Source organism: Salvelinus sp. IW2-2015, linkage group LG4q.1:29 (genome assembly GCF_002910315.2).
Source record: "Salvelinus sp. IW2-2015 linkage group LG4q.1:29, ASM291031v2, whole genome shotgun sequence".
NCBI lineage: Eukaryota > Metazoa > Chordata > Actinopteri > Salmoniformes > Salmonidae > Salvelinus > Salvelinus sp. IW2-2015.
In genome coordinates, this window is record NC_036842.1 from 61,390,366 (window position 1) to 61,411,643 (window position 21,278).

General features: G+C 42.5%; 1 protein-coding gene across 2 annotated transcripts in view; it reads left to right on the plus strand.

Moving 5' to 3' along the window:
* The window catches only part of LOC111962305 (vacuolar protein sorting-associated protein 4A), a 20,271-nt gene extending 5,532 nt beyond the window's left edge, over positions 1 to 14,739 (plus strand). Inside the window, exons 1-11 of one of the 2 annotated variants that reach the window (XM_023985295.2) lie at positions 6,267 to 6,370; positions 9,220 to 9,331; positions 9,493 to 9,637; positions 9,823 to 9,884; positions 9,992 to 10,111; positions 10,247 to 10,403; positions 10,551 to 10,699; positions 10,911 to 10,992; positions 11,887 to 12,106; positions 12,225 to 12,365; positions 14,461 to 14,739. In XM_023985295.2, the coding sequence (XP_023841063.1) occupies positions 6,287 to 6,370; positions 9,220 to 9,331; positions 9,493 to 9,637; positions 9,823 to 9,884; positions 9,992 to 10,111; positions 10,247 to 10,403; positions 10,551 to 10,699; positions 10,911 to 10,992; positions 11,887 to 12,106; positions 12,225 to 12,365; positions 14,461 to 14,562 (1,374 nt within the window). In that variant the 5' untranslated portion in view covers positions 6,267 to 6,286 and the 3' untranslated portion in view covers positions 14,563 to 14,739. Of the gene's footprint in view, positions 1 to 6,266; positions 6,371 to 9,219; positions 9,332 to 9,492; positions 9,638 to 9,822; positions 9,885 to 9,991; positions 10,112 to 10,246; positions 10,404 to 10,550; positions 10,700 to 10,910; positions 10,993 to 11,886; positions 12,107 to 12,224; positions 12,366 to 14,460 lie in introns of those variants that run through there. The other variant, XM_023985297.2, reaches the window with a different exon arrangement.
* The last annotated feature ends 6,539 nt before the right edge of the window (positions 14,740 to 21,278 follow it).

The following is a 21,278-nucleotide window of genomic DNA, read 5'->3' on the forward strand; positions in this document are numbered from 1 at the left end:
ATGGTGTTGGAGTTGTGTGTGGCCACACAGTTGTGGGTGAAAAGGGAGTACAGGAGGAGCCTAAGCACACACCCCTGAGGGGMCTCCGTGTTGAGGGTCAGCGTGGCAGATGTGTTGTTACCTACCCTCACCACCTGGGGATGGCCGTCAGAAAGTCCAGGATCCAGTTGAAGAGGGAGGTGTTCAGTCCCAGGGTCCCGAGCTTGGGGATAGCTTGGAGGAGACTATGGTGTTGAACGCTGAGCTTTAGTCAATGAACAGTATTCTCACGTACAGTAGGTATTCCTATTGTCCAGGTGGGAGAGAGCAGTGTGCATTATTCAATGGACATTTTTCTCACATACATTGCATTCGTAAACTATTCAGACCCCTTGACTTTTTCCACATTTTGTTTTACGTTACAGCCTTATTCTAAAATTAATTCAATTGTTTACACACAATACCCAATAATGATGAAGCAAAAACATGTTTTTAGAAATGTCTGCAAATTTATATATATGTAAAAAAAAATATATATAATAATAATATCACATTTACATAAGTATTCGGACCCTTTACTCAGTACTTTGTTGAATCACCTTTGGCAGCGATTACAGCCTCAAGTCTTCTTGGGTATGATGATACAAGCGTGGCACACCTGTATTTGGGGAGTTTCTCCCATTCTTCTCTGCAGATCCTCTCAAGCTCTGTTAGTTTGAATGGGGAGTGTCGCTGCACAGCTATTTTCAGATCTCTCCAGAGATGTTCGATCTGGTTCAAGTCCAGGCTCTGGCTGGGCCACTCAAGGACATTCAGAGACTTGTCCCGAAGCCACTCCTGCGTTGTTTTGGCTGTATGCTTAGGGTTGTTGTCCTGTTGGAAGGTGAACCTTCGCCCCAGTCTGAGGTCCTGAGTGCTTTGGAGCAGGTTTTCATCAAGGATCTCGCTCTGTGCTTTGCTCCGTTCGTCTTTCCCTCGATCCTGACTAGTCTCTCAGTTCCTGTCGCTGTAAAACATCCCCACAGCATGATGCTGCCACCATCATGCTTCACCGTAGGGATGGAGCCAGGTTTCCTCCAGACGTGATGCTTGGCAATCATGCCAAAGCGTTCAATCTTGGTTTCATCAGACCAATGAATCTTGTTTTTCATGGTCTGAGAGTCCTTTAGGTGCCTTTTGGAAAACTCCTATCGGGCTGTCATGTGCCTTTTACTGAGGAGTGGCTTCCCTCTGGCCACTCTACCAGAAAGGCCTGATTGGTGGAGTGCTGAAGAGATGGTTGTCCTTCTGCAAGATTCTCCCATCTCCACAGAGGAACTCCAGAGCTCTGTCAGAGTGACCATCAGGTTCTCGTCACCTTTTTACCACAGTTGCTCAGTTTAGCCGGGCGGCCAGCTCTATGAAGAGTCTTGGTGCTTCCAAACTTCTTCCATTTAAGAATGATGGAGGCCACTGTGTTCTTGGGGACCTTCAATGCTGCAGAAATGTTTGGATACCTTTCCGCAGATCTGTGCCTTGACACAATCCTTTCACAATCCTGTCACAAGCTTACGGACAATTCCTTTTACCTCATGCCTTGGTTTTTGCTCTGACATGCACTGTCAACAACTAACTAACAAATATAGACAGGTGTGTGCCTTTCCAAATCATGTCAAATCAATTGAATTTACCACAGGTGGACTCCAATCAAGTTGTAGAATCATCTCAAGGATGATCAATGGAAACAGGATGCACCTGAGCTCAATTTCGAGTCTCAAAGCAAAGGGTCTGAATGGTTACGTTACAAAAAAAAAAAAAAAAAAAATGTTTTCACTTTGTCATTGTGGGGCATTGTGTGTANAAAAAAAAAAAATGTTTTCACTTTGTCATTGTGGGGCATTGTGTGTAGAGTGACGAGGAAAAATATAATGTAATCAGTTTTAGAACAAGGCTGTAACTTAACAAAGTTTGGAAGAAGGGAAGTGGTCTGAATACTTTCCGAATGTACTGTAGGTATTTCTCTGTGATCAATAGAGATTGTGTCATCTGTGGATCTGTTGGGGCGGTATTCAAATTGGAGTTGGCCTTGGGTGTCTGGGATGATGGTGTTGATGTGTGCCATGACCAGCCTTTCAAAGCATTTCATGGTTACAGATGTGAGTGCAGTCATTGCGGTATTTAGCATTGGCTGGCAAAACTACCTCTAACTTCCTTAATACTGCCTGTAATCCTTGCTTTTGGTGAGTTTACGTACATATGGTCACTGTGGGGACGACGTTGTCGATGCACTTATTGATGAAGTCCGTGACTGATATGGTAAACTCCTCAATGTTATCGGATGAATCCCTGAACATATTCCAGTCTGTGCTAGCGAAGAAGTCTTGTACCTTAGCGTCAGCTTTTGTCGGACCAATTCCGTACTGAGTGCGTCACTGGTATTTCCTGTTTGAGTTTTTGCTTGTAAACAGGAAGGAGTATGGAGTCATGGCCTGGTTTCCCAAAGGGAGGGCGAGGGAGGGCCTTGTATACATTTCTCTCGGTAGAGTAAAAGTTGCCCAGATTGTTAGCGCCTCTTGTGGCGCAGGGACATATTGGTAGAAGTGGGGTAAAATGCATTTTAGGATTCCCATGTTAAAGTCTCCGCCCACTGCCTCTGGTTGTGCGTTTTCTTGCTTGTTTATGGCCCTGTACAGCTCTTTGAGTGCCTACTTAGTGCTATTCTCGTTTTGTGGTGGGATGTAGTGTGGTGGCATATTTCTGCTTTACCAAATGAGTAGAGTTACAAACTACACACCAGTCAGAGTTATACTTAAACTACATCTTTAATAATAATAAACTTTGCAATAGCGTTTGACCTTCAACAATTCACTATTTCTAATGAACCGTTGAGAAGTACCAACAGAAAAGTACAAAAATATTTTATAGCCAAGATACACCCCTCTCTTACTTACACTAACGAACCACAGATCTTAGGAACAGTTCACAAAGGTTAAGATTTGTATGAAAGATATCTATTAAACATAGCAGACAGTTACTGCTGTGTCAACAGTTTTCATTGTATAAGACCAGTGTCTGGCCCCCTTACTCCAAAAGGGAACCGTCTCTCCCTGGTACGGCATAGAACAGAACCATTAGCTCATGTTCTCTGGAATGTTCTTTAGGTTTCACACCAAAGACATCGTAAATCTCCTCTGTCAGTGCTATCTCATAGAGGCCCATCCTCAGTGGAACACACCACCAATACTCTATTCTGTCGAATAAAACAACCATTATAATGCAATAGAAGCATTATAACATAATCTTGCAATTTTCCACGACAGTAGACAGCAGTGATGATTACAGATGAAAGCTCACGTAAGCAAAAGCTTGTGAGTTCCTTCACACTTGAAGCAGCGCACCAGTTGTTTATGAAGAGGCCCACTCTCCCCCTTTGATTTTTGCCAGAGTCCGCTGTCTGGTCACGGACAAAGCATGGAGAAACTCTAGACTTTTATGTCCATACGCCCGTCAGCCAAGTTTCTTAAAAGCATAGAATAGTACAGCTTTCAAGTTCCGTTTGGTAGGAAACTCCAAACGGAAGCTCATCCATCTTGTTCTCAAGTGACTGGACATTTGCCAATAAAACAGAGGGAGTGCTGGCTTATTTTGTTGTTGCGTCTAACAAGGACTGTAGCCTCGCTTGCGTCACTTGGGTAGCCCGAACAATGGAAGTAGGTGCGGGGTAAACAACGAAACAGCTAAGTTGAAGTAGGAGCCAAAATCAATGTCGAAGTTGAGGTTTGCAGCTGTCGATTCGTAGTTTAAAAGTACTTGGCGGTCATAGTTGATAATGGTGTGAGCTTTCTACACAAAAAAAGTAAGGAATAAACACAAAAATAGTCACAAAAATAACAAAGTCGGGTTGGCGCACGTAAGATTTCGACAATCTCCATCGGTGCCATCTTATCTTATGGTAAATTCTGAATCAAGGCACAATTTGTGTTTGAATTTTCTTTCAAAAAAATCTAAAATTCCCCCACAAAAAAAAGTTGGGATTCTTCTCCATCATCCCCTGATTCAAAATATTACCATTTTCATTGTCATGGTATGCTTGGTTCAATAGCTATTGAACCATATACAGTGGGGAGAACAAGTATTTGATACACTGCCGATTTGCAGGTTTTCCTACTTAACAAAGCATGTAGAGGTCTGTAATTTTTTCATAGGTACACTTCAAACTGTGAGAGACGGAATCTAAAACAAAAATCCAGACAATCACATTTATGATTAAGTAATTAATTTGCATTTATTGCATGACATAAGTATTGATCACCTACCAACCAGTAAGAATTCCGGCTCTCACAGACCTGTTTGTTTTTCTTTAAGAAGCCCTCCTGTTCTCCACTCATTACCTGTATTATCTGCACCTGTTTGAACTCGTTACCTGTATAAAAGACACCTGTACACACACTCAATCAAACAGACTCCAACCTCTCCACAATGGCCAAGACTAGAGAGCTGTGTAAGGACATCAGGGATAAAATTGTAGACCTGCACAAGCTGGGATGGGCTACAGGACAATAGGCAAGCAGCTTGGTGAGAAGGCAACAACTGTTGGCGCAATTATTAGAAAATGGAAGAAGTTCAAGATGACGGTCAATCACCCTCGGTCTGGGGCTCTATGCAAGATCTCACCTCGTGGGGCATCAATGATCATGAGGAAGGTGAGGGATCAGCCCAGAACTACACGACAGGACCTGGTCAATGACCTGAAGAGAGCTGGGACCACAGTCTCAAAGAAAACCATTAGTAACACACTACGCCGTCATGGATTAAAATTCCTGCAGCACATGCAAGGTCCCCCTGCTCAAGCCAGCGCATGTCCAGGCCCGTCTGAAGTTTGCCAAGTGACCATCTGGATGATCCAGAGGAGGAATGGGAGAAGGTCATGTGGTCTGATGAGACAAAAATATAGCTTTTGGTCTAAACTCCACTCGCCGTGTTTGGAGGAAGAAGGATGAGTACAACCCCAAGAACACCATCCCAACCGTAAGCATGGAGGTGGAAACATCATTCTTTGGGGATGCTTTTCTGCAAAGGGGACAGGACGACTGCACCGTATTGAGGGGAGGATGGATGGGCCATGTATCGCGAGATCTTGGCCAACAACCTCCTTCCCTCAGTAAGAGCATTGAAGATGGGTCGTGCGGTCTTCCAGCATGACAACGACCCGAAACACACAGCCAGGGCAACTAAGGAGTGGCTCCTAAGAAGAATCTCAAGGTCCTGGAGTGGCCTAGCCAGTCTCCAGACCTGAACCCAATAGAAATCTTTGGAGGGAGCTGAAAGTCCGTATTGCCCACGACAGCCCAGAAACCTGAAGGATCTGGAGAAGGTCTGTATGGAGGAGTGGGCCAAAATCCCTGCTGCAGTGTGTGCAAACCTGGTCAAGAACTACAGGAAATGTATGATCTCTGTAATTGCAAACAAAGGTTTCTGTACCAAATATTAAGTTCTGCTTTTCTGATGTATCAAATACTTATGTTATGCAATAAAATGCAAATTAATTACTTAAAAATCATACAAATGTGATTTTCTGGATTTTTGTTTTAGATTCCGTGTCTCACAAGTTGAAGTGTACATAGATAAAAAATTAGACCTCTACATGCTTTTTTAAGTAGGAAAACCTGCAAAATCGGCAGTGTATCAAATACTTGTTCTCCCCACTGTACCTACAGCGCTCTCTAAAAAGTCTGGTAAACAATATTTTCCTGTGGACCTTTAGTCTCAAATTTCGTACAGCTGAAGGACAAACCGCACAGAAAACCAACAAGAGTAAATAAAAATGTTATTGTATTCAACATTCTGGCTTGTAAGGAATATTAACACGATTTTGCAGGCATTAGTTTCAGGCTGTATATACCAATGTATTGTGTAGCTTGCTAGCCACATAAATTAAACTTATAGTTAGCGTTAGTTACCAGTTAAATTGTATGCTGTTATTTAGCCCAATAATGGAYTAAAGTAGCCTAACTTTTTATAGTMCAAGGACCTTACATGTTCTGTTTWGAGGCGAATTGGCTCTGGCAGCCAAAACAGCCAAATACTCCATCTAAACGTGAATCGATTCTCATTTGTGGTACGGTTATGGAAACATAAACCCCTCTACTTACATATCACATCAAAATAATGTCACAAATGCAAAATATACACTTAATGTACACTGTTTTAACCGGTTTTAACTTAGTTCTAGCCAACAGTATTTTTCAGTGACATGTTTTTGGCGTCCGTCTTCCATTTAAACACAGGTGTTCGGAGACGCAGATAACTAACGTTAATTAGGACAGATATGCCTCTTATCTTCCGTCTGTTTTCCGTAAACAAGCGCTGTAACRTGGAAATACGGGCGTGTGGGAACCCTAACCCTATAAAGGTGTRGTAATTTAACMATTTTTTATTATAATTTCTTGCTGATGTGAAAGATAAATTACTTGTTTCCAAAACCGTACTGCAAGTTCTGCGTTTTAACGTTCAGAATGAGCGTTGGAGCTCTTAATAAAACTTCCCCGGCCAGAAGATACTATCGTYAATAGGCGCTAAAGGTAGTTAGCATCGATGAATGGGTTAGCTGTTATTGAATTGTACATTATTAGCTACCAACCATAGAGTGTTTAATCTAGCTAGGTAACTAGCTAGCTACACTTGTTGTCGGTGACACATGTAACTGTTACTTAAGMTGAGAAATCTCAACTCTCCACGTACAGTGCCTTTAGAATGTATTAACGCCCCTTGACTTTTTCTACATTTTATCGTATTGCAGCCTGAATTTAAAATGTATTAAATTGAGATGTGTCACAGGCATACACACACAATACCCCATAATGTCAAAGTGCAATGATGTTTTTAGAGATGTTTACAAATTCATAATAAAAAATAAAAAAGCTGAACTGTCTTGAGTCAATAAGTATACAACCCCTTTGTTATGGCAAGCCTAAATAACTTCAGGAGTAAACATGTGCTTAACAAGTCACATAATACGTTGCATGGACTCACTCTGTGTGTAATAATAGTTTTAACATGATTTTTGAATGACTACCTCATCTCTGTACCCCACACATACAATTATCTATAATTGGTCCCTCAGTCGAGCAGGGAATTTCAAACACTGATTCAACCACAAAGACCAGGGAGGTTTTCCAATGCCTCACAAAGAAGGGAACCAATTGGTTAAAAAAAAGCAGACATTGAATATCCCTTTGAGCATGGTGAAGTTATTRATTATACTTTGGATGGTGTATCAATACACCCAGTCACTACAAAGATACAGACTTCCATCCTAACTAAGTTGCTGGAGAGGAAGGAAACCGCTCAGAGATTTCACCATTAGGCCAGGTGACTTTAAAACAGTTACAGAGTTTAATGGCTGTGACAGGAGAAAACTGAGGATGGATCAACAACAGTGTAGTTACTCCACAATACTAACCTAAATGACAGAGCGAAAAGAAGGAAGCCTGTACAGAATAACAAATATTCAAAAACAYGCATCCTGTTCGCAATAGAGCACTAAAGTGAAACTGCAAAAAATTCACTTTATTATGGACTGAATACAAAGCGTTATGTATGGGGCAAATCCAACACAACACATCACYGAGTACCACTCTCATATTTTCAAGCATGGGAGTGGTTGTATCATGTTATGGGTATGCTTGTCATCGGCTAGMACTAGGRAGKTTTTTTTWAAWWAAAAATAAACGGAATAGAGCTAAACACAGGCCAAATCCTAGAGGAAAACCTGGTTCAGTCTGCTTTCCAACAGACACTGGGAGACAAAGTCACCTTTCAGCAGGACAATAACCTAAAAACACAAGGCCAAGTATACCCTAAAAAATGTTTTTTACTTTGACATTATGGGGTTGTGTGTAAATTGGTGATAAAAAAAGTCTAGTTAATCCATTTTTAATTCAGAAAGTAGCACAATAAAATGTGGAAAAAGTCAAGGTGTATGAATACTTTCTGAAGGCACTGTACAAGTACAAGGAAGTTGAGTGGCGACGAGTACAAAATCTTAAATTCTTACTATTGTTTCTATGTTTGTTTTGTGTAAAGTCTGGGCTTTTTTTGTTTGCTGAAATCCATATTTTTTAAATAAAACGTTTGTCAAATACAGCCACCGACTGTTTCCTCATTTGGACAATGAGTATTTGTAGACGTAGGCCTATGTAATCTGATATTCAACTGGCACATGCATTTGCGCTGAGTTGCCATTTTATGCTGCATTTACACAGATAGTGAAATTCTGATCTTTTATTCACTAATTGGTCTGTTGACCAATCAGGTCAGCTCTGAAAAAGATCTGATGTGAAAAGAAAGGGGATACCTAGTCAGTTGCACAACTGAATGCATTTAACCCAACCCCTCTTAATCAGAGAGGTGCGGGGGGCTGCCTTAATCGACATCCACGGCGCAGGCAGATGTTGTCGGGGTTAACTGCCTTGCTCAAGGGCAGAACGGTAGATCTTTCCACCTTGCTCAGGGATTCGAATCAGCGACCTTTCGGTTACTGACCCAATTAACCGCCAGGCTACCTGCCGCCCCAGATCTGATGTGCTTGGTCAAAAGACTAATTAGTGGGGGGRAAATCTGAATTGGGCTGCCTGTGTAAATGCAGCCTTAGAGCAACAGAAATGAGAAAACAGTCAATGGTTCTATTTGACCAAAGATTTATTAAAAGTATGGGTTTCAGCAAACATAGAAATGCCTCTTCACACAGGACAAACATAAGTACACAGTAAGGCTTTAAGATTTTTACAGCTAGTAAGTATCGACTGACAGTGACTCAATGTAGTCGGAGCACCAGTCCGCCCACACTTGTCGCCACTCAAATGCGTTGTACTTGTACATGGAGAGTTGGAATTTCTCAGCTACTGATACTTAGGCAATGATGTCCTTAATGGATTGTCAAGTCTATTTATTATAAGTATTAGGCTGGTAGGTAATTACTTCTCTGTCAGTTGAGGCTGCTGAGGGGAGGACGGCTCATAATAATGGCTGGAATGAAGTAATGGCTGGAATGGCGTGAATGGAATGGTATCAAACACATGAAAACCATGTGTTTGAACCCATTCCATTCACGCCATACCGGCCATTATTATGAGCCGTCCTCCCCTCAGCAGCCTCCACTGTTGTCTGTTAATGTCAGCTTTTACTTATCACAGTTACTGGACTCTACCATGATGTTTTCATGTATATCTTTCATCCCTTCCTTTCTCTTCTCTTACGCAGAAAGCGATAGATCTTGTGACCAAAGCCACAGAGGAGGATAAGAACAAGAACTATGAGGAGGCTTTGYGCCTTTACCAGCATGCAGTGGAGTACTTCCTGCATGCTATCAAGTGTGAGTGTAAAATGTCATCTTCTACTGGCCGCAGTCCAATTTTTTTTAAGTGTGCAGAGGGGAACATAGCTTGTGTTTTTGGGAGGTAAACATTGATTTAGAAAATACTTAATGGATGGAAGGTGGTTAAAAAGTAATGTTTTTTTATTTATTTTCTACAGATGATGCACACAGTGACAAGGCAAASGAGAGCATACGTGGGAAGTGTATGCAGTACCTAGACCGGGCAGAGAAACTCAAAGATTACTTGAAGAACAAAGAAAAAGCGGGGAAGAAGCCTGTCAAGGAAGCACAGAGTAATGATAAGTAAGTTGTCACACATTTGTTCACACAGACACTGTCCTGCATTAACAAAAGCATACCTAGGAAATAACACTTTGAAAATAGATCATAAAAACTGYGCATGCATGCATTGCAGACAATGACAAGGGCCACACAGTCACCAGCACCAAATAGTTTGTTTCACATTTAGAAATGTATATTCCTTCTAGGAGTGACAGTGACAGCGAGGGTGAAAATCCAGAGAGAAAGAAACTGCAAGAGCAACTAATGGGTGAGTGTGTTTATCTCCTCTTTCACATGTCGGCTGTCTAAACTGTGTCTCTCATGTACATGAAGGAAATTAACTTAGATGCTTCACTGATTCTTGTCCTGGTACAGGTGCCATTGTAATGGAAAAGCCCAATGTCCGGTGGAACGATGTGGCTGGACTAGAGGGAGCTAAGGAGGCCTTGAAGGAAGCCGTAATCCTGCCCATTAAATTCCCTCACCTCTTCACAGGTTAGAATGTCTTTATTTCTCCCAAACATCATCTTTCTCACTATCTTCTGCGTGGACGTGTCACCATAACGATATACTACTGTATGTGTATTCTGTCTATTTGTTCGTTATGCTTGAATTTGTCTCTGGTTGCAGGCAAACGCACTCCATGGAGAGGGATTCTACTCTTTGGACCCCCTGGGACAGGAAAGTCTTACCTGGCCAAAGCAGTAGCCACAGAAGCCAACAACTCCACCTTCTTCTCTGTGTCATCATCAGACCTCATGTCCAAGTGGCTTGGAGAGAGTGAGAAGTGAGACATAATTTTKATTTGTAATTCTACTGTTTGTGTAAATCCCCATTATGCATGCATCCACAACTGATTAGATCCATTTTTTCTCACTCATACTCATGTGTCCTGTGAAATGTTTGTGCCTCTCTTTCTCTCTCCATCCGTCAGACTGGTGAAGAACCTGTTTGATCTTGCCCGCCAGCACAAGCCCTCCATCATCTTTATTGACGAGGTGGACTCGCTCTGTGGCTCCAGGAATGAGAATGAGAGTGAGGCAGCCCGGCGGATCAAGACAGAGTTCCTGGTACAGATGCAAGGTGAGAGATTAGTCACTACACCCACTCCCCACCATCTGCCAAGACAGCTATTACACTTCAGACCAAACAAACACCTCATCAGAGAAGACTTAATCCTCTCCATCAGACTTAATCCTCTCCATCAGTTGACTTGAACCTTTCCGATTCAATGCACGTTCCATATGAGCAACAGGCTTATATAGAGTTCTCATTCCTCCTCTCTGATTGACAGGTGTGGGCAACAACAATGATGGAATCCTTACCCTTGGGGCCACTAACATTCCCTGGGTTCTGGATGCTGCCATCCGCAGAAGGTCAGTGGTCAAAATAGGAGGACAGGGTCAAGTTGGGATGGGACATAGGTTTGTTGTTTAACATATTCACAGAAGTAATGATAAAGCCTGAATATTTGCTGAAACTGTGTGTACCTATTCATGTAGATTCCATTGAGTGGAAGACCAGCCCTGGAYTTTTCTTGAAATGTTTGTAGAACAATAGATACGCACCCAAAATGGGATTTTTGGGGTTTTGTATTGTTCAAGCTAAAATAATTTCCTAATGTCGTAGAAATATTGGTCCAATAATATTTCTCAGATACCGGAACTTGTGAATTCAAATGTAACAAGCCGAGCTGGTCCACGGATMAACTGTTTTTCCCAGCCCCAGCACACTCCTTTTATACAGTTTCATCCTTACATTACATTATAAAATGTAATGTAATGTAAATTAACTATTTTTGGCTTTGGCCACTATTGTTTCCCACCCTAAGTTCTTTCTTTGAGGCAGGCTTTTTCCCGCCACTACAAATCATTTAACACTCTACAAATCACTTAACCTATTATATTTGTGGTGCAACTGTGAAAGTTTGGTTTAAAAAATTATGGGGGCCCCTACCAGGCTGCAGTCACAAGTACATTCATTATATAGATTATATCAGCACCCACCAGGCTATAGTCATAAGTACATTAATTATATTGATTATGACACTTCTTATCCAGGCATGCATCTGGATTACAATGTGTGTCTATTTCTTTTGTATATTGGCTTTTTTATGCTATACAGGTGTGGTTACAGGTTCCTTTAAAGCTTTTAATGATTCTGTTTCATTACATTATTATTTCACAATRTGCTACTGAAAAATCACCATACTAACAGATGCAATAAAGTAATCATCAAGCATTCTCATCAGTACATTATGTCACCGTCAGGTTTGAGAAGCGTATCTACATCCCTCTCCCAGAGGAGCCTGCTAGGTCCCAGATGTTCCGCCTGCACCTGGGCAACACGCCCCACAGCCTGAGTGACGCAGACCTTCGTCAGCTTGCCAAAAAGACAGAAGGCTACTCTGGGGCTGACATCAGCATCATTGTACGAGATGCCCTCATGCAGCCTGTCAGGAAAGTGCAGTCAGCCACACACTTCAAAAAGGTTATACACTTGATATAGTAACTCCATTGTAGTCGACTCATGTACACCACATTAAAGGTGTATCTCTTTCCCTACTATTAAGACTATTTAAGATAGTTTGTTTGTTATGCTATTCTAGGTTCGAGGGGCGTCCCGTGCCAACAGTCAATTGATGGTGGATGACCTTCTGACCCCGTGTTCGCCTGGGGACCCGGCTGCCATAGAGATGACCTGGATGGAAGTGCCTAGCGACAAGCTGCTGGAGCCCATCGTCTGCATGGTATCAAGCACACATCCACAACCAGGGCTCTGAAGTGTGACCATTTTGGTCACATATGCTCCTAAGTATTTTGCTATGCAACCTGACATTTTATTTTGGGAGCGATGTGCATCTTGATGAATTGTCACCCGGATAATAGTTGTTGTATTGATAAGGCTTTGCTGTACCGTTGTTTTCGAGTGCCCGAGAGAGAAAGTGAGTGAGTGCAGATTTGTTACTGTCACGGTTGCACCACTGCTACAGGGAAAACGGATTGTAAAAAGGTAAACAGGTAAAAAGATATGATCCATAATACAAACGCAATGTTTTTTTCTTCCGATCGTRAATTGGCTATACATTCATAAACCATTTAGCGGGCTGTTCCAAAACCACTCGCGGGAATTTGTTTGGACATTGTTCAATCATGTAACCTCATTAGCTAGCTAATAACCTGGTTACTTAATTTCCAGTATATCYATACATTTGGGGGCACAGAAAGAAAGGAAAGGGGATAGATATCTTCTTCAGGAAATCAGTGATCATAACTAGTGCCAGTTGTTTGTATTTTTGTGTTTTTTTTTACCAGTAATGCCAGCATTATCCACTAGGTTTGCTGCAGGTAACAAATCTTAAGAAATGTTCTTTAATTGCGTGAGTGTTTGGTGGGGGATGGCCTAAGCCAGGGAAGGCGGAGCTCTATGAATCTTAATTGCACAAAGCCTATTATTTGTCAGGGAATATTATTTGTAGATCAGTGATTCTACACCTYACTTTGCTCAAGCTGATCCTCTCCAATGGACTTGGAAGTTGTAGTAAAACATTTGTCAATTAGGGGCAGTTTAAAGGGAGAAGGATTAGCTAGGTTTCTATCCATTTGACAATGGATTTTCATGCGAATATTCTAAAATCTGCATAAATAAAATGTTCCCACCAGTAGTGTTTCCACCAAACAGACTTGTTGTGGATAAAAATCAGTGCCTTATGACATATTGCARACAAAATGTCCTTTTTGGTAAAGTGTTCATGTACTGAATAAAAATCTAAGGTAAAATTCGAATTTTCTAGTCTTCTGATAGTTTTGTCCCAAAATATAAAATGTGCCTACTATGGTATTGGCACGTGCACTCTTGCCAACAGCTCACAGATACAGTGCCGGTAGGCTAGTCTACATTTAGGTATTTTATTAGGATCCCCATTAGCTGCTGCGAAAGCCGCAGCTACTCTTCCTGGGGTCCACACAAACATGAAACATGACATAATTCAGAACATTAATAGACAAGAACAGCTCAAGGACAGAACTACATACATTTAAAAATGGCACACATAGCCTATACACTATATCAATACATACACACAAAAWATATTTGATAAATAGGGGAGAGGAGTTGTGCCTTGAGTTGTTGCTATATCTGTTTTTTGAAACCAGGTTTGCTGTTCATTTGAGCAATATGAGATTCATAGAGCTACGCCTCCCCTGGCTTAGGTGATCCCCCCCCACCAAACATTTACACACAACCAGGCAGGCCGATTTATTGATTAATTGACCATTAATTAATGTCCATTTCCTAGGATGTTCTACCTGCAGCAAACCTAGTGGATAATGCTGGAAATACCGGTCAAAGAAAAGAAACACAAAAACCAACCAAAACAACTGGCCCTGATCATGTTATAGCAATGAACTTGAAGCTCTTAAAGAAACAGTGTACAATGTAATGGGTAGTGGTAGTGGTAGTGCTTTAACACAGTGTAGAAACCTAATATTACAAAATGACCGTAACTTCAATTACAGGTTTTTGTATCAACATTTTTGCTTTTTATAATAAACAAATGTCTTTATAGGGTTAGTTTCTAGCGTTCAAAATATCAGTTTCTATGATTCAAATGTAGCTGGAAATTAATATAGGCCCAATATTGACTGTATCTAAAAGAAAATACAATAATTTAGAGCCACTCACAATGTTCAGTCACATTCTGTTCATACATACATGCTGTTTTTCAACATACACATTGAGGTATTACACATTTATACAARTGCTAAACCATGCTCATATGTTTGTCCGCTGTGTGTGAACAGTGCTAATGGTTTGTTATCTGCTTTGTGTCCTCTGCCCTCCAGTCTGACATGCTGCGGTCCCTGTCCACCACGCGCCCCACAGTCAACACGGAGGACTTGTTCAAGGTCAGGAAGTTCACAGAGGACTTTGGACAGGAGGGTTGAGAGAGCCTTGTCATCTGGAGCTTAACAACTCCTTACCCTGTGTGGTGGAAATGAAATATTAATTACATACTATACTGTTTAATTAGACATACTATGCTGTTTTACATAGAGATTTGTCTATTGTTATATGTTMGTTTTTTTACTGATACAGACTTGTCTTGTGTGACTTAGTGGGAAGAGCAGGGAGGAACAGAGTGGTGGCGATATCAGCTATCTTGATCTACACAGACGAGCTAAATTACGTTTTATATCTCTGTTCCCAGGGCCTGTTTCTGCACATCTGCTAAACTGCCACGTAGACAAAATAGGTTGTACTTTTTCTATAAGAGGAGAGATAYAACTCTGTTCATTGCGCTTTCCTAACGATGCACTGATTGAGTGGTTGTTATTGATTGCTTCATTTTGGCTAATCTTATAATGAAGTTGAAGAATACAGTCTCTCTCCTTTTGGTTAGAATTACCACCACACCTGGCAATTCTTCTCTCGAGCCCCATTCAAACGACCAAGTTTGACTAACCTGCATTGGCAAGAGTGATGGAGCATTTTAACTTCATGTACAGTATATTCTTTCCCTCCGATCATTCACTATTGCAGTCCTGAAGACAGAAAGACTATTTATTTCTCCGCCATTTTGCACTTTTTTAAAGTTATTAGAAGTTAATAATTATGAACGAGAGGTATTGAAGCACTTTTGAACAATTACATGTTTCATTGTTTTCTTGTCTCTTGTGTGTAAGTGCATACATGTMTTTTATTCAATGTGTCAGTCTTAATGTATGTCTTTTATGTGTATGATTTCTCTGTTTGCTTTTTAATTTATTGAGTATTGACTGACCATAGCTGCTCCAGTGTTGCCACCTCTCCCAATCCCCACTAGAGCTGTCCMTATGTTACAAGTAGYGTTACTTACACTATTTATGATKATTTATTTTATTATATTTCATCTTGTCAGTTGTTGAGTGGGGGAGGCGTTTACATTTTAGTATTTCTCTGTTGACATGTGAGTGAAGATGGGGATGAGCATTTTTGTATTTCTKGATTTGAACATTGAAAATAATATTTCCACAACAGACRCTATCATATTGTTCCAATACTGTTGTCATAATAGTATTGCTGTGTCTCTGTATAGATGGGGGTATCGGTTCAGTAATACTTAAGTCAGTTCTGGTCCCAAGGGGATCTCASTCCTGTTACATGTAGCTATGATAACCAAGTTACCCTGACTTAATAAAACCTGAATTCAAAAAGAACAAGATGTGCTTTTCATGATTCAATTTTAACTTTTTATTATCCCCGTTATAATATAGATCACCGGCTAATATTTACACCCTTTCCTTATTATTTTCTACCCACATTTTTGTCCACAACTTTTTAATCAAGTAATAATTTAACAAATACATACTGCTTTTCCAATTGATGTGAACATTCCACACAAATATTCATTTAAAGTTTATTATAATTAAACTACAATATTCAAAGGATTACAAAAGGATATATACACATGAATAAAGCATAACAAATCCTCTTGGTTACTTGAACCTCACTGTCAAAGGTTAAMCAACATCCATTCTAACAAAGCAATGTTGGTGAATTCAATTTAACCTATCATGTTAATCACATACTTTGGGGTATTCAGACACAAAATAAAACATAAGGCTGAACTGTGGAATACTTGAAAGCTTACTATTACCAAGTGGTGTAAAGTACTTTAGTAAAAATACTTTAAAGTACTACTTAAGTTGTTTTTTTGGGGGGGGGTATCTGTACTTTACTTTTTATATTTTTGACAATTTTTACTACATTCCTAAAGAAAATKTACTTTTTACTCCATATGTTTTCCCTGACACCCAAAAGTACTCRTTACATTTTGAATGCTTAGTAGGACAGGAAAATTGTCCAATTCACACACACTTATCAATAGAACATCCCTGGTCATCCCTACTGCCTCTGACCTGGCAGACTCRCTAAACACAAATGCTTAGTTTGTAAATTATGTCTSAGTGTTGTAGTGTGCCCCTGGCTATCCGTCAATAAAAAATAAAAATACATTTCAAAAAATTGTGCAAACTGGTTTGCTTATTATAAGGATTTTGAAATTATTTATRTTTAAGTATATYTAAAACCAAATCCATTTGAATAATTACCGCTATGTACATGCATTCTATGACAATTAACATGTTTTTACAACCAGGCACATTTTCTATGTGTAGTAGTAAACATGTCCATACAGTGCATTCGGAAAGTATTCAAACCCCTAACTTTTTCCACATTTTGTTACATTACAGCTTTATTCTAAAATGTATTAAATATTTTTGTCCCTGTAACGTAGACGATGGGAGTCGAGAAGCAGGTAAGTTTAATAAAACAAAGAACGATACAACATAGGAGTAGCATCTGAACATGGAACATAAACAATACTGCCTGGGGAAGGAACCTAAGGGAGTGCCAGATATAGGGGCGTTAATGAGTGAGGTAATGGAGTCCAGGTGTGCCTTCAGGTGCGTGTAATGATAGATGCCAGGACCAGTGGTTATTAAACCGGCGACGTCGAAAGCCGGAGAGGGAGTAGATGTGACAGTACCCCCAATCCACCCTAGACGTGCTGAAATAGAGGGGTGTCGTGGGAGACAACCTCAGCCAGGGGACCAGGAACCCCCGGCCTAAGAAGGAGGGTGAGATACGGTAGTCAGAGGGGAGCTGTAATCTATACGTCACCTCATTGACCCTCCGGAGAACCTTGAACGGCCCCACAAACCGGGGGCTCAGCTTCTTGCAGGGCAGGCGTATATGTCCACATATATGTCCCAGAACACAGGGGCTACGACACGAGAGGAAGGAATTATGGGTGCAATCGTAGAKACGGGACAGGGCATCGGTTTTGGTGTTCTTTGAACCTGGGCGATAGGTCAGTGTGAAGTCAAATCTAGTAAAGAAAAGGCCCACCTTGCTTGGCACGGATTCAGCGTCCTCGCTGTCCGTATGTACTCCAGGTTCCGATGGTTGATGAGGCTGACAAATGGGTTGGTGCCCTCCAGCCAGTGTCTCCACTCCTCTAATGCCAACTTCACCGCCAGGAGCTCTCGATCACCGAAGTCATAATTCCTGTCTGTAGGGTACAGTTTCTTAGAGTAATACAATTTTTGTGGATTACCTTGTCGGTGAGACAGAACAGCCCCCACGCCTACCTCTGARGCATCCATCTCTACAACAAAGGGTAGCATGGGATCTGGGTGTTTGAGCAATAGGGCGGAGGTGAAACGTCCCTTCAGCAGGCGTAAGTCCTCGTCAGCTGCTGGACTCCACACCAACCTATGGGGACCACCCTTGAGGAGAGAGGTGAGAGGAGAGGCGATGGAGCTAAAGTTCCTGATGAAACGGCGGTAGAAGTTGACAAATCCCCAAAACCGCTGTAACCCATTTATGGTGGTTGGGACAGGCCATGACCTGACCGCATCTACCTTCTTGACGTCCATCTTCACTCCTTGCGGGCTGATTTGGTAGCCTAGAAAGGAGACAGCTTCCTGATGAAACTGGCACTTCTCTGTGTTGACATACAGTTGGTTAGCCAGGAGGCGTTCCAGAACTACTCGGACGTGAGTGATGTTATCCTCTAAGGTAGCCAAGAAGACCAGGATGTTGATGATATACATGACCACCTGACATCCGAGCATGTCCCAGAACACTGCATTGACAAATCCCTGGAACACTGACGGAGCATTGGCTAAACCAAAAGGCGTCRCCAAGTACTATTAGTGACCAGACGTCGTGTAAAAAGCTGTCTTTCATTCATCCCCCTCCCGGATGCAGATGAGATTGTATGCACTCCGCAGGTCCAATTTGGTAGAGATCCGGGACCCACGGAGCTGTTCTATGGCTGCCGGCTGCAACGGGAGAGGGTATCGGTACTTGGTGGTGATCTCCTTCAGTCCTCTGTAATCAATACACGGCCATAAAACCTCCATCCTTCTTAGCCACGAAGAAAAAGCCCGCAGGAGAGGTGGACGTGCGGATGAAACCTTGTTGGAGCGCCTCATAGATGTACTCTCCCATGACCTTGGTTTCAGCCACCGATAGAGAGTAGATGCGTCTGCACGGGAGAGCAGATCCTGCAAGCAGGTTGATGGCACAGTCCCAGGTGCGATGAGGAGGGAAACAGGTGGCCCAAGTTTTGGAAAATATACCTGGTATACCTCTGGGATGTTGGGCTGAAGGGCAACCACAGGACTCTCAACCACAGGGGACAACTACAGGGGACGGGAAAGTAGGCATTCAGGTGCCTAGTCCGTGATCTTCATCCTTGACCATGAGATGGTGGGGTTATGGCATGGAAGCCATGGGAGGCCGAGGCTGATCTTCCAACCTGGTGCACTCCTGATGAAAAAGGGAATGTTCTCCTGATGGATGGATCCCACAGTGAGAGAGAGTGGTGTGGTGATGTGTGTGATGGTCCTGGAACCTAGTGGCTGATTATCGAGGGCTTGAACCGTGAAAAGGAGAGGAGAGCAGATATGAGGTGATGTTAAGAGAGGAGGCAAGGGTCTGGTCAATAAAGTTCCCTGCGGCACCGGAATCAACTAGCGCTGTTGAAACAGTAAATAAGGGACAGTCAGCTTGTGTGATTGACACCAAAAAAGGTTTGTCAGAAAGTGATGAGGAGGGGATACTCACACCTGCCCCAGGAAGTGGAAGATCACGTGACTGTCCCTCTGCGCTCGTGGATAGTGAGTTGGGACGTATCGGACACCGCTGGAGCTGGTGCCCCCCTTGACCACAGTAGNGTGGAAGATCACGTGACTGTCCCTCTGCGCTCGTGGATAGTGAGTTGGGACGTATCGGACACCGCTGGAGCTGGTGCCCCCCTTGACCACAGTAGAGACAGAGCCCCAGCTGTCTCCATCTGTGTCTCTCCACCACGGGGACATGTGTTACCCCTACCTCCATGGGTTCAGGCTCTGATACAGAGTGTTCACTGAGGGAGGGAGAGAAGCGATGAGGGTTCCCGACGCTCCCAAAGTAGGTTATCCAGACGGATGGCCATCGCGATGAGTGCGTMTAARGAGAGGCCGTCGGCTCGACAGGCCAGTTCCATCTGGTCATCCTCTCGCAGTCCTCTTCTGAATAGCGTACGAAGCGCCGGCTCATTCCATCCACTGGATGCTGCTACTGTCCGGAAGGTGAGCGTATACTTGGCAGCAGTCTGGTTCTCCTGCCKTAGTTGGAGTAGGTGCTCACCTCCCCCTCTGCCCTCCGGGGGATGATCGAAGATACCTCTGAACAGAGCCACGAACCCCCCAAACGAATCCAGCTCCTCCTCTCCTAGACRGCCGTGGCGCATTCCAACACCCGTCCAGTCAGCAGAGAAATAACCGTGGCAACCTTGGACCTCTAGGTGGAGGTGGCTCCCATCTGGTACGCAAACTAGAGGGAGAACTGTAGTAGGAAGCCACGACATTTAGATGGGGTGCCGTCATATTTATCTGGGAGGGACAAACGGGCATTTATGACCTGGGTGGGTTGCTGAATGGCCTGGTGTGCTGGCTCACTGGGTCGACTGGTGGTAAAGTATCCTCCGCTAGTTGAAGGCAATGCCTCTCGGGTATGTTTGCAGTGTTCAACGTCTCGAAGAACCTCTTCCATAGCCGTCCCGAGTTGCGCCAGTTGGTTTTGTTATTGATGAAGTAGGTATCCCTGTTCGTCGACCGTCTGGAAGATGTTCTGATTTCCTGCTGCTTCCATTTGTCGAGGCAGTATTCTGTAACGTAGATGCTGGGAGTCGAGAAGCAGGTGGTAAGTTTAATAAAACTAAGAACGTGGAACGACACAACATAGGCGGAGCGTCTGAACATGGAACACATAAACAATACTGCCTGGAGAATGAACTTAAGGGAGTGCCAGATATAGGGGAGGTAATGAGTGAGGTAATGGAGTCCAAGTGTGCCTCAGGTGCGCATAAGGATAGATGCCAGGAGCGCGCAATGATGGTTGCCAGGACCGGTGGTTAGTAAACTTGCGACGTCGAACGCCAGAAAGAGGTAGCAGGAGTAGACGTGACATTCCCCCTCATCAATCTACACACAATAGCACATAATGACAAATAACAAGTCTCTGAATGTCCTTGAGTGGCCCAGCCAGAGCCCGGACTTGAACCGATCGGACATCTCTGGGAGAACCTCACCAAAAACAGGTGTGCCATGCTTTAGCGTCATACCCAAGAAGACTTGAGGCTGTTATCGCTGCCAAAGGTGCTTCAACAAAGTACTTAGTAAAGGGTCTGATACTTATGTAATTGTGATGTACACAGTACCAGTATAAAGTTTGGACACACCTACTTTTTCTTAATTTTTGACTATTTTCTACATTGTAAATTATAGTGAAGACATCAAAACTATGAAATAACACATATGGAATCATGTATTAACCAAAAAAGTGTTAAACAAATCAAAATATATTTCATATTTGAGATTTTTCAAAAATGCTACCCTTCACCTTGATGAAGCTTGCAACACTCGTGGCATTCTCTCAAGAAAAACCCTTGAATGAGAGGTGTGTTCAAACTTTTGACTGGTACTGTATATACATTTGCAAAAATGTAAAAAAATATATATTTTTGTCATTATGTGCTATTTGTGTGATTGTGAGGGGAATGTCAGTCTACTCCTGCTCCTCTTTCTGGCGTTCGACGTCGCAAGTTTACTAACCACCTTGGTTCCTAGGC